This window comes from Chrysemys picta, chromosome 5 (assembly GCF_011386835.1).
Source record: "Chrysemys picta bellii isolate R12L10 chromosome 5, ASM1138683v2, whole genome shotgun sequence".
NCBI lineage: Eukaryota > Metazoa > Chordata > Testudines > Emydidae > Chrysemys > Chrysemys picta.
This window is the reverse complement of record NC_088795.1, coordinates 9,764,460-9,777,182: the sequence shown is the minus strand read 5'-3', so window position 1 is coordinate 9,777,182 and position 12,723 is coordinate 9,764,460. Positions and strand designations below refer to the sequence as shown.

The window sequence follows — 12,723 nt, the reverse complement described above, 5'->3', positions numbered from 1 at the left end:
GGGGTATGGGGTTGGGGCACGGGATGGGGTGAGGCGGGCTGTGGGCGGCACTTACCTGGGGGGCTCCCCAGAAGCGGCGACATCCCCCTCGCTCAGCTCCTAGACAGAGGTGTGGCCAGGCAGCTTTGTGTACTTCCTCCACCCAGAGCCCTGGCTTTGCAGCCCCCGCTGGCCGGGAACCACAGCCAATGGGAGTTGCGGGGGTGGTGGCTTCAGGCGGAGGCAGCGCACAGAGCTGCCTGGCCACGCCTCTGCCTAGCCGCTGAGCAAGGGGGATGTTGCCGTTTCCGGGGAGCCCCCCAGGTAAGCATCGCCCAGAGCCTGCCTCACCCTGTCCCATGTCCCAACCCCCTGTCCCCTCCCACACCCAAACTCTGCTGCTGCTGGGGGGGAGGCGCGGAGCCAGGTAGGGAGCCTACTGGCCCCGCTAACCCAACACCCCCTCCCTTAGCACCCACGGGGCCCCAGGGCAGCCCGCTGCATCTCCGTGACTTTTACTACAAATACCAGTGAATAAAACTGGGGGGGAGGGGGAAGGCGGACAGGTCACGGGCCATGAATTTTGTTTACTGCCCGTGACCTGTCTGTGACTTTTACTAAAAATACCCGTGACTAAAACGTAGCCTTAATAATCATTGATCACATTGGGTGCAAAATAAGTTTAGTTATAAATATCCACTGTAGCCTTATCATCAGGAACACCTCTACCACTTCCCGAATTGCCACTGTCTCCGTTAGTAGCCCAAAGCTGAGTCAGTTGTGTGTAAAAAGCTTCTCTAGCTGATGTGTACCTGTACACGTGCGTGGGAGCAGTGAGGAGTTATACTGCCCTCTGATATTGAGAAAATATTTGAGCATCTTCCTGAGAACTGGTGTATCAACTAATCTGAAGAAACTAGAAAGAAACGAATTTGCTTCCAAGTAAATAATTTCATTTTTCTGCATGGTAAATTAATATGCAACTTCCAGTAAGAGGATTTGCACACTCATTCTCTATACTGAACATTGATTACCTCATGGTAACCAGGATTGAGGCTGATAGAAACAAAATGGAATAAACATCTAACAAGCAGGTAACTTCAGAACTGTTATGTTAGGCAATAGTGTTTGGAGAAATTGCAAAGCTGAAGCTGCAAAAAGGGTGGTATGAAGTGAAATAGTGAAGCCTAGAATAAAGAATATTTCCTAAACTAGACTTCCACTTTCCCTTAGTAAGGTAACAAAGTTTAATTTACTCTTTTATTTTATTAAATGGTTGTAACGGAGCTTGTCCAGTCTAATACTGTTTTCCTATTCCCCTTTTCTGTTCAGAGAATAAAGTCGGGAGAGAGTTTAGAAGGCTGTTTTCAAGCTATCAAATCACTCAGTAGAAGACCCCGAAATTGGTCTCAATGTGTGGAACTTGCAAGAATAAAATTTGAGAAGTATTTTAAACATAAGGTTTGTATATAAAACCTGTTAATGTTGAGAAATGGCTTTTGATTAATTGAGGCTTACAAAAGAGTTTGTTTATTTATCTCATGGATAAAATACCAAAATTATTTGCAAAAAGTTTCCTGTCACTTTCCTCCAGAATTACCAGACAGTGAATCTTTGCCACAAATGCTACAATTAAAAAACGCAAAACCCAGCTCATCTCTTGAGAAGGTTTCACATTGGGTATAGTCTTGCATAAAGTATTAGATGTTTTTAACTTAATTTTATAAATCCTCACATTATCTTAGTGTCTCTAGACTGAAACTTCAGGTGGGACTTACTGTATTTTTTGGCAGTGTATCCACTGAATAAATACCATAGTCCTGCTATCCCACAAGGTTGCCCCTCTATTAAAATATGGCTTATGCTTTCAGTGAATTGACTTTGAAGAGCTCTGTGTAAGCTCGAAAGCTTGTCTTTCTCACCAACAGAAGTGGGTCCATAGAAGATACTACCTCACCTACCCTGTCTCTCTTTTGTTCCAGTAGACTCTTTTAATATTGCACTAAGATTGCTGTCATCTTACTTCTTTTATCCGTGTATTTATTCAGTCTTCTCAAATATATAGCAGGCAGGATGATTAAAACATGCCTATTGTGTCGATGTAGTTTTGAAAGTGTGATATGTAATGTGCTTAAATTATGTGTACACAAATGGGTGACTGTGTTGGAAAAAAATGTACTAATTGCATGCACAGTTCCTTGGTTGCTAGTGTGTACTTCACATGTTAACCAACATTTTTGGATGAAGACGGGAGAGTGCCATATTCAGTTGGCACCTATATCTTCTGATATGCACGAATACTTTAATTACTTCAACCCCGTGGTTCTGAACAATTGGGAAGGAGCTCCCTACATCAGGGTGGGCTGGATCTGGCCCACGGGATTGTCACCCCTCCCCCAGAAGTGCCTAGCACCACGCCCCTGCGGCCCATAGGGGAGGGGAGGACAGAGGACTCCGCATGCAGCCCTTGCTTGTGGGTACCTCCCCCGAAGCTCCCAGTGGCCGGGAATGGGGAACCGCGGATAATGAAAGCTTCGGGGGAGGTACCCCCAGGCAAGGGCAACGCGCGGAACCCTCTGCCCCCCTTCCTCGGGGGGCCAGAAGGACGTGGTGCCGACTGCTTCCCGGAGCAGTGCAGGGCCAGGGCCAGTGCAGGCATGCAGGCAGGGAGCCTGCCCTAGCCTCGGTGCGCACCGCTGCCACCCCGGAGCTGCTCCAGGTAAGCGGCACCAGGCCGGAGCCAGCATCCAAACTCCCTGCCGTGAGCCCCCTGCCTGCACCTCAACCCCCTGCCCTGAGCCCCTTGCTGCACCTCTCACCCCCTGCACCCCAACTCCCTTCCCTGAGCCCCCTCCTGCACTCCGCACCCCTCCCTGCACCACTGCCTTGAGTCTCCTCCCGCACTGTGCACCCCTGCTGCACCCCAACCCTCTTCCCTGAGCCCCCCCACACACTCCACACCCCTCCCTGCACCACTGCCTTGAGCCTCCTCCCGTACTGTGCACCCCTGCTGCACCCCACCCCTCTTCCCTGAGCCCCCCCACACACTCCGCACCCCTCCCTGCACCACTGCCTTGAGCCTCCTCCCGCACTGTGCACCCCTGCTGCACCCCAACCCTCTTCCCTGAGCCCCCTCATACACCCTGCACCCCTCCTCCTTTGCCCTGAGCCCCTTCTTGCACACCGCTCCCCCTCCCACACCCTGCACTTCCTCCTGCAGCCCAACCCCCTGCCCTGCATTACATTCGTGGCCCTGTATGCACTCGGGCCAAAAAGTTTACCCACCCCTACCCTACGTGAACATAAATTTCTTTTATTTTCATAACTGATTAGAAAACTTTCCCTCTATCAGAGGGAAATATGACAAAGCTGGATCAAGACTTTAGAGCACCACAATGACATCTCTTCTTTTTCATTCATATTTTGAAGCGCTGATTTGTGTATGATGGAGTATTAATAGTCCTCTGACATTTCTTCTCTAGGCTCTTCAACTACTTCATTCTTTTCCCCTTGATACACGATTAAAAGATGGAAGTAAGTATAAATAGCCACTTTGATGTGACTTTATATAGTAAATCATTGCGTTACTATGTTATTAACTACTTAGAATTTCACTTTAAATTCTTCCCATTACCAGGTTTGTTTTGGCAGTCACCAAAGAGGCCACCTTCTCCAATAAAGTTTGAATTCAGTGATCCTTTGTAAGTATTGTACCTCTATGATATTTTATATATACATGGAGGAAGGGAGGGATATTATGTAATAGGCTTGTGTAGCAGAAAAACTGTTGTCTATAGAACTTGAAGTTTTGAACTGAGCTAAGACCACATAAACTGAAGTGAGGTTTGCATTGGATTCACTGCCGCCCGCACCTTCCCCTTAATAGCAACCTCAGTGTAACCAAGGGGCTAGACTTCAGTGTTGCAAATAACTAAACTCAAAGTTTTATTGCAAAAGAAGCATGTCAATGTCTTGAGGTTTGTCAGATGAAATATCGACTTCTCCTTTGGGAAACTGCTCCCCGCTCTTGGGGAACACTCACCTAGATTATGAACTCAGAGTCCTAAAAAGTGGGATCAAATGGGAATATATGGCAGTGCATTGGATGTAGTTTGAGCGTGTGAAAGGTATGCAGTTCCTGTAACAAGCATTTCATTGAATTCTCTCTGGTGTGACACTGACAAGAATAAGGGGAAGACTAAAAGTAAATCACACAGGCCTTGAAGTTGTGCAGTGTCAGGACTTGTCTTCACTATGCTGCTGCACTCAATGTAGCGGGTGTCGATTTAGCAGGTCTACTGAAGACCCACTAAATCTATGGCAGAGCGCTCTTTGCTTGACTCCGGTACTCCAGCTCCCGGAGAAGATTAAAGTAACTCGACCGGAGAGCGTCTCCCATCGACGCAGTGCAGTTATTCACGTAGCTGGAGTAGCGTAACTTAGGTCATCTTTCCCCGGTAGCGAAGACAAGCCCTCAGTGAGGATTTTAAAATTTTGACAAGATAGTTTTTGATTGTACTAGCTGTGATTAGCCAAAATCCTCCTTTTCTCGTGTGTTTCATCTACTTTCTTAATGATCCTGTCACGTAAGGAAAATTATTCCTGGGCAATAGTTCCCTGATGTGTAGAAGCATCCCATGATACGTTGTTGTTAGTACTTTGGTAACACATCCTCCTTCATTTTTAGATCATAAGTACTTCAGGGCAGGAACCTTACCTTCTTGTTTTTTCTCAGAGCCTGACCCACTGGCGCCCCAATCCTGATTTGAGCTACAGGGTGCTACTGAAACACAAATATTATTTTAAAATCTGAATTTAGATTTTGGTACAAGAACAATTGCCTTCTCTTTTTTTCAACAGACACTACAGTTTCATAGTGAGTGGTGCAAAACTCTTTGCAAGAGTATACTGTGTCGCTGTCACAGAAAAGGTAGGAAATAATTCAATTATAGTTAGAGCAGAGGTTAGATGCACTTGATACTCGGTATGCATTCAGATGCTACTGTTTCTGTTGGGTCTTCAGTAATAAATTGTTGAGAAACAAAATACTCTTAGAATTACAACTGATCCCTCAAGTGTTTTAATCTTCAGCATGATGGTCCAGTGCCACCATTGCTGCTCTTTATCCATATTAATCCATGAAATGCCTTTGTGTCCCCCAGCCTGATAGTTTATGATGATTCTTCAGTGTTAAGTAAGTGCGGGGTACCTGGCCCATAAAACTGTAATTCTGCTGTAAATGAACTATACATTACAAAGATTTTTTAAACTTTTTTCTTTGCTTTTTAAAAAAAATGTAGTAGATCTAATAAGGTTTTGTCTATTTCTTATAAAAGTAAGCTGCAGTTATCTTTATTTAAAAAAACAGGATTTGTCAGAAGAAACTATTTTGAAGATCATTTCAGGAGTAAATATACAAGAGTTCAGACCTTCAAATAAAGTAGGTTTAATATTTTATTAAGCTCTAAGTTAAGCAAACACCTTTCTTGTGATGTTGGTAATTCTCCCCTTCCCGTTATGTGGAGGAACTCCTGGTGAGAATATGGTTTGTGTAGCATAGGTTCTTGTTTTGTTTCCCCATGTTGTATAGTCAAGATTTTGCATTTAAATATCGCAGCTAAATCGAGCCCAAATGAAGCTGACAATGATCTGGGCTCTTCACAATTATTTTTTGTTTTTTTAAATTGAATCCTATAAGTGCAGTCCATGACTTTAAGCCTCCAGGCTTTTTTTATACCTGCACATCAAAGTTTTTTAGTTAACTTTTAATTACTGTTACAGTAAATGCTCCGGGTTACATTATTTTAATACTAGGCAAGAGAACGGCATTATTTTTCTCCATGACGTAAAGCTAATGTTTTAGAGCTGTATTAACCAAAAAGATTTCAATGGGTCGGATCAGGCTGCAACCACTTAAAATACATGGCAGCAAACTGTCTCTTGTAATGTTTTATGTTGCAGCTCTGTGGAGAATGGAGTTTTTAATTGTTGAGACTATAAATCCTGTTCATGTGTAGTACTGTTATGTTGTTGGTGATCTTGATAGTTTGACAGAAAGATACATGTCAGGGCTTCTCTACCTTTGAAATCCAGCAACGGCACAGTTGCAGCTCTGCACATGTAGCACTTCAGTGGAGACACTGCCTAAACCAATGGGAGGGGTTCTGCCCGCACAGGTAAGAACACCTCCCTGACAGGCAGTAGCTAGGTCGACAGAAGAATTCTTCTGTTGACTTAGTGCTGCTTACACAGGGGTTAGATCGGCTTAACGATGCCGCTCAGGGATGTGGATTTCTTCCGTTTTCCTAGACGTTGAGAAAACATCAGCTTTTTGGTTAGATGTGGTGATAATGCAAGGCAAATGCCACATTTAATCAGTTTGGGCAAACCTGGCTCTTGGGTTAAGGGTAATACCATGCTACATGTTCAGTTGTTGCATATATTCATAGGTTGTGCAGACAGATGAAACTGCAAGGAAACCAGACCATATTCCAGTAAGCAGTGAAGATGAGAGGAATGCTATTTTCCAGCTGGAAAAAGCCATATTATCCAATGAAGCTCTGAAAAGTGAGTAACTTCCTTTGTAAAATACACCACTACTTGTTGAGTTTTAGCTGCTACCGTAGTGCCAGCAGTGTGCAGCTCAAGTCTTTGGAAAAATAGTTCAGTATCTCACCAGCTTTTCACTTTGGTGAGGGCTTGTAAAGCTTTCTTGTTGTGTATCACCTACAAAACTAAAACTTTCTTTTAAGTGATAATAGCTATCCATAACTGGTTGTTTAAAAATATAAAAGACGCAGAATGGCTTCCAAGGGTTCCCTAAGAAATAAACATCTAAGTCCTTGTGGCTTTGCCATTATGACTGTTGTATCTCTTGAAGTACAGGTTCCCAACCTGGGAGTCACAAATGGGTGTCAGAGCATTGTGACCACCCTGCCCTTTCCCCATTGCTATGCGTGTGTGGGGGGTCCTGGCTAGATCTCAGCCAGATTGGAAGTGGTCAAAAGGTGAATTACTTTCTAAAGAGGAACTTGATTTGTAATTGCTCTAATAGTAAAAGGGTACCTGGTCAGGTACTTCAGACACATGAAGATTTTGATGCTTAAAAAGTAATAATTAGATGTAACTCTAGTCTTAGTGAAACGGCTAATACTTACACAAGGGGATCCATACAGTACAGGGTGGGGAGAAAAACCCCGTGCCTGGGTGGGGAAGAATGCCCACAAAACAGTCCAACCCTGATTCCTGACACTGCAAAGGAAATTAAGTGCTTGGTGTCTCTGTTAATATTAAAAACAAAACAAAACAAAAAAACCCCCCACCCAAATGCAATAAACTCAATCATCAAATATAGCAGCTGCTTCTCTTTGTAGCACAGATACCCCTGTAGCAGGACCTAATACTCCCTAATCTTTATAAAGCACATAATTGAAAGTGTATTAATAAAATAGACCCAGAACAGCAGTCATTTATTTTAGAATTCATTCATCTTATTGGTGAACATTTGATTTTTGTTTCGTGAACAGATGACTTGCAAATGAAGATGCTCTCCTTTGAAAAAGATGATGATGCTAACGGGCATATAGACTTCATAGCAGCAGCATCTAATCTGCGAGCCAAGATGTATAACATTGAACCAGCGGATCGGCTCAAAACAAAGCGCATCGCTGGAAAGATTATTCCTGCTATTGCAACTGCTACTGCTGCAGTGTCTGGCTTGGTGAGTGAGTTTACATAGTGAGGAATCTTTATTTTGCAAAACCACCTCTGATCTGCGAGAAGCAAAGACCCTCTTTTCTGCCTGTTCTTCATTGTTTGAGTGCTGGTTAATGCTAATACATCCCTGCTGCAAGACTTTTGGTAAAACTGATCCTAATCTAAGTATAACTTCACAGTGGCCTCTTGCTTCTGTGATCCTGTAGCGTAGGCTTTATGGCATTGTGGAAAGACTGGGAAGGGGGTATTAATTACCAGTATAATATACTTGTCTTTAAACAAGTAGAAAACTTTGAAAGGCAAGAAGCAGTGTTTTGTGTGGTATAGAATGTGTGTGTGAAAACTCACCATTTTGAATGTGATACAGTATTTGATGTTAGCAGTATGAGAATCCGATAGCACAGTTTATAAACCAATTTCTATCATGCTTTTAATGCTAGTTTGGCAATTAGAAGGAAACCTTAATGTGAAAACATTAAGGGTAACTACTGCATTTACAAAAGATTTGATTAACTAGTATTAAAGTAGGATAAACCGGTATTAGTGTTAACATCAGTGTGAGTGTGTCATGTCTTAGCAAGAAGGTGTCAGCTACCAGACTTGAGGTAAAATGTCAGTTTGCAATCCTTTATTTTCACTTACATTCCTCACTTTATATTTGAGAAATGTTGACTCCATTGTGATCAATACAGGCCATGTGCTGTCAAGGAGAGAAACAGTTGCCACTGAGTTTAATCTTATGTAATGTAAGAGTAGGTGAGAGTCTTTTTAATTACTTGAAATTAAATTCATGCCCCTTCCTTTTTCTGTTGCGAAGAGGTCATGTATTTTTAGCAGTGGAATAGCAAAAAAATTGTTTATAGTCCAGAAGAATAAAGGCCTGGACTGTGTCTTGCTGATCTGTGTATGGATCTCGAAATTTCCACAGGAAAAGTAGGACACTGTCACTTCCACACAGAGGGGTAGGCATTCTCTGCAGCACCATCCCTTGCTCTGTGCACCAATTTCTACATAGTAATACAGGTGGAAGAGTCCTATTCCCTCACTTTGGGTCCTTTCCACTGCTGTTGGACGGCCAGTGTTGGCATGGCACCAACAGGAGCAGTAACGCTGTGGGAGTGGGGGACTAGCAGAGCTAAGAGTGCCTTTCAGTCTGCTGGGTTTTGGGGTGGGGTGGGGTGTTTCAGCCTTCAAAGTATACAGTCTCTTAACTTCTTCCACTAGAGGGAACCTTTCCAGAGGAGGGTGTGAGCCAGCCCATGTTCGTGATTGCTGCATATCTGGGTTATGATAATAGAACTTCATTTGTAGCAGAATAAAAACAAATGTCAAGGTCTAAAAAAATCATTAATTTTGAATCTAAAGCAATAAATATATTACCAACGAGGGAGAAAAAACCTGAAGATGCTATTGGCATTTTTGCAGAAAACATCAATCTTAAACTGGAAAATCCATTGTAATGTGAGTGCTCTCAAAGTTTAGTTATTTATACCCAGCTCCATTTTTGGCTGGGAATTTCCTCATTTTCCAACAATGATGGCAAAGTGTCAGTGATGGGACTAACTTTCATGCTATGCAGTGACTGAGGAAGTTGCAACTTCTGCAGGGATAAACTCCACCCCTTCCCCAGACGACCCCTAAGCCTGCTGCTCTCCATGTCCGAGGTGCTGCGAACTTTGCTGTATTGGAGTTCAGAACTCTTTGCAATACCAATAACCCAGCCTCTCTTCCGCTCTCCCACCAAAAAACACTCAAAGCTCTTAGTCCTTTCCAAAACCAGCAGAATAAAACATACTTGGAGTTAGTAGGCCAAGATGTTGGGTTATTACTAACCAAAATATTTAAAATGTTTAAGATCTGAGATCACCACCTTATTTTTTCTGAACCCGTCTCTCCCAAGTTCCTTGTCTGGTTTGTCTCAAGCTTTCCAGAAAATTCTACCCTACTGTAAGAACACATGTGCCTGGACATAGAATCAGAGATATTAGGAAGGTGTTTGAAATTGGGCACACTGGAAGGTTAGCATTAACCTTAAGTATGCCCTGCCATGCTGACACTGTCCCCTTTCTCTGACAGTGATTTCTGTTGTTCCTATTAATATTAATAGAAGGCCGTACCAAATGTCTCCTGCATACCAGTCTTAACCTGCTGTAAGTCCTTTTACTTGAATCGACGTGCTGCTGATTACATCAGATTTTATGTACCAGCTTTATCCCAAGAAATCCTGTAATTTGTAAAGTATTAAGTAGCTCTGTCTTTGTGTTTACCCTAGGTTGCCCTGGAACTGATCAAAGTTGTGGGTGAACATCCATTTGAAGCATATAAGAATTGTTTTTTAAATCTAGCCATTCCAATAATAGTGTTCACAGAAGCTGCTGAAGTAAGAAAAACAGAAATAAGGTAAGGAGTACAATGACGGTGTGTTGTCTAGGAACTTACATTTGATATTTGAGAGGGGTGTAATGTTACATCAGGATCTGGAGACACACAGTTAGTATGTATGGGAGTTGGAGGGAACCCATACAACCTGGCCTTTGGGCTTCACACAACAACAATATGAAGAAACCCCACAGTTGGGTTCCAAGCAACCACGTTAATTTTGTACAGACATACAAGGCCTCGCTACCTCCTAGAGCTCTGGCTGGTTTCTAAACCACAGAACACAGCGAGCACTTGGAGGGGTAGTACCCAATTCCTATCACTACACGAAGCATTACTAGTATCCTTAGATCTGGTGACGCCGTTCTCAAATGTACAGTGCCAGGGTTTGGAAAGCCAACATAACCATTCTGACCTATACGAACCGGAGACCAGATTTTCCTAAGTGCTCAGCATTGTTCTCAATGGGAGCTGCTGATTACTGAACAATTCTGAATGTTTGGCCCCTACTTACTGCCTTTTTAACTATTATTTCAGTTAATAAATGTATTAGTCAAACATTGTTCAGTCTGCATAATCTTTGGTTGCAAATATACATATCTATGCAGTATAAAAATACAAGTTTGCCAGTATCTTTCTTCACCTTATTTGTTTTACAGTAGTATGTAAAGGCCTAATCTGGATTCAGGGCTTCATTGTGCTAGGTAATGTGTACATGCATACTGAGGGATGGTCTCTACCTCGAAGAACTTGGTCTGAATAGATAAGACAGACAAAGGGAGGGAGAGGAAATAGGGGCAGAGAGAGGAGGAAAGTTAAACATAGATTAATAGCAGAGCTACTGATAATGACAATATCGATTTCTGAAAAAAATACTTTGAATCTACACTTTCAGGGTGCAAGATCAAATGAATGTTTAGCACTCTGTTCTTTTTCAAACAGAAATGGAATATCGTTTACAATCTGGGACAGGTGGACTATTTATGGGAAAGAAGATTTCACTCTACTGGACTTCATAAATGCTGTTAGAGTAAGACTTCACTTATTGTAATGGTTTAGTAGAGATGTGGGGAAAATGGCTTCATTTTTTTTCTGGCTTGTGTCAAGCACCTATTAATGCCAAAATAATTTTTAGGACTAAGTGCATTTTGCGTGGCTCCTGATCCGTGCTGTAATTGAATATATAAAAAGATTTAATCAAATCAATTTCAATAAACCATTGGTCAATTTTATATTTAATGCATGGACATTTTTCTGTCTGGGATGTTGACTTTTAAAAACGGTTCCATCATTTGGAACTAATTGTCTGTCTGTATGGTGCAGTCTGCTAACATGTTTGCATTCCTGAATTGTAGGAGAAATACGGAATAGAGCCAACAATGGTTGTACAGGGCGTCAAAATGCTGTATGTTCCTGTGATGCCTGGTCACATCAAAAGATTAAAGCTGACGTAAGTATTAATAGGGTAGTAAAAACAAACTGTGGATCCAGGGAGGTGACCTGGTACGTTGATTCCTTTTACTTATTTAATGTGGCTGGCATCTAGATACCATGGTGATAGGCCCAGCGTACCTACATGAAAGCTCTTGATAGCTCCATTCCCTCAAGGGATTCTTGAGCAGCAACTTGGAGTTCTGTCCACCCATTCACCAGACACTACGCTCTAACTCAAGCCACAACTGTAGGGATGGCAGTACTACAAGCATCTCTGCCGACAGCTTCTCTATGTCCTTCTCCACTCTGAACACGGCTTGCCAGTCACCAGTATGCGGAATATACATAGGGACCAGCACTCAAAGAAGAAATGGAGGTTACTTACTGTAACTGGAAGTTCTTTGAGATGAGTGGTCCCTATCTGTATTCCACTACCTGCCCTTCTTCCCCTCTGCTTCGGATCCTGTTGGATTGTGCTAAGAGGAGGAACTGAAGTGGCATCGACCCGCACTGCCTCTCACACCCTTGGTCGGGAGCACAAGGGAAGGTACTACGCATGTGCGTGTCAATGGATTCTGCTCTGGGAAATCTCTAGACTTGGGCACATGGCGTGCATGCGTACCCACGTGTGGAGTACAGATAGGGTCCACACATCTTGAAGGACCTCCGGTTACAGTAAGTAACCTCCATTTCCAGAGTACTGAGTGCTGGGGGCACAAAGCTGCAGTTTATAGCTGGCTACCAGCAGGCGTTTCCACAGTGAAAATGGCGTCCCCCATAACTTTGATTATATTTTATTCACCCTACAAAATTGTTTTCTTTGGTCTCTTGAAGTTTAGTTTTTAGCTGCACTGGTGACTAGTGCATGTTGAATTACCTTATAAATCCGAATTTGTTTTTATTTCCAACGTGCTGCACATTTTTATTCTTCCTTTAAAAATAATTGCAACCACCAAATGGCTCAAATGTGCCAATGTAGGCGTTTTGATACCATCCTGGCATTCAGAATGATGATCTGCTGCATGAGTTTGTCATTCTGTCTTATGAAACTTGCTTTTAAGGATGGCTGGGTAGCTCCATTGAATTTACTGTGGAAGGGTAAGACCCTTATTGTTCAGGTGAGAAGAGACTTACACCTTCAGTGGTTCTTGTAATATAGCAAATAATTTCAAAGAGAGCAAACTTCAACTAAATTCCAAATGAAGACGGCAAAAC

At 42.7% G+C, this 12,723-nt stretch overlaps 1 protein-coding gene across 4 annotated transcripts in view; it reads left to right on the top strand.

Annotated features, from left to right (window-relative positions):
- UBA6 (ubiquitin like modifier activating enzyme 6) overlaps positions 1–12,723 on the top strand; it is a 51,224-nt gene that overhangs the window by 36,103 nt on the left and 2,398 nt on the right. For all 4 annotated transcript variants that reach the window (XM_024109860.3, XM_008173256.3, XM_008173257.4 and 1 more), the window contains 10 exons: positions 1,312–1,440; positions 3,462–3,513; positions 3,617–3,680; positions 4,840–4,909; positions 5,348–5,419; positions 6,429–6,546; positions 7,506–7,699; positions 9,968–10,095; positions 11,017–11,104; positions 11,430–11,524. In XM_024109860.3, coding sequence (XP_023965628.2) covers positions 1,312–1,440; positions 3,462–3,513; positions 3,617–3,680; positions 4,840–4,909; positions 5,348–5,419; positions 6,429–6,546; positions 7,506–7,699; positions 9,968–10,095; positions 11,017–11,104; positions 11,430–11,524 — 1,010 coding nt within the window. The remainder of the gene's footprint in view (positions 1–1,311; positions 1,441–3,461; positions 3,514–3,616; positions 3,681–4,839; positions 4,910–5,347; positions 5,420–6,428; positions 6,547–7,505; positions 7,700–9,967; positions 10,096–11,016; positions 11,105–11,429; positions 11,525–12,723) is intronic.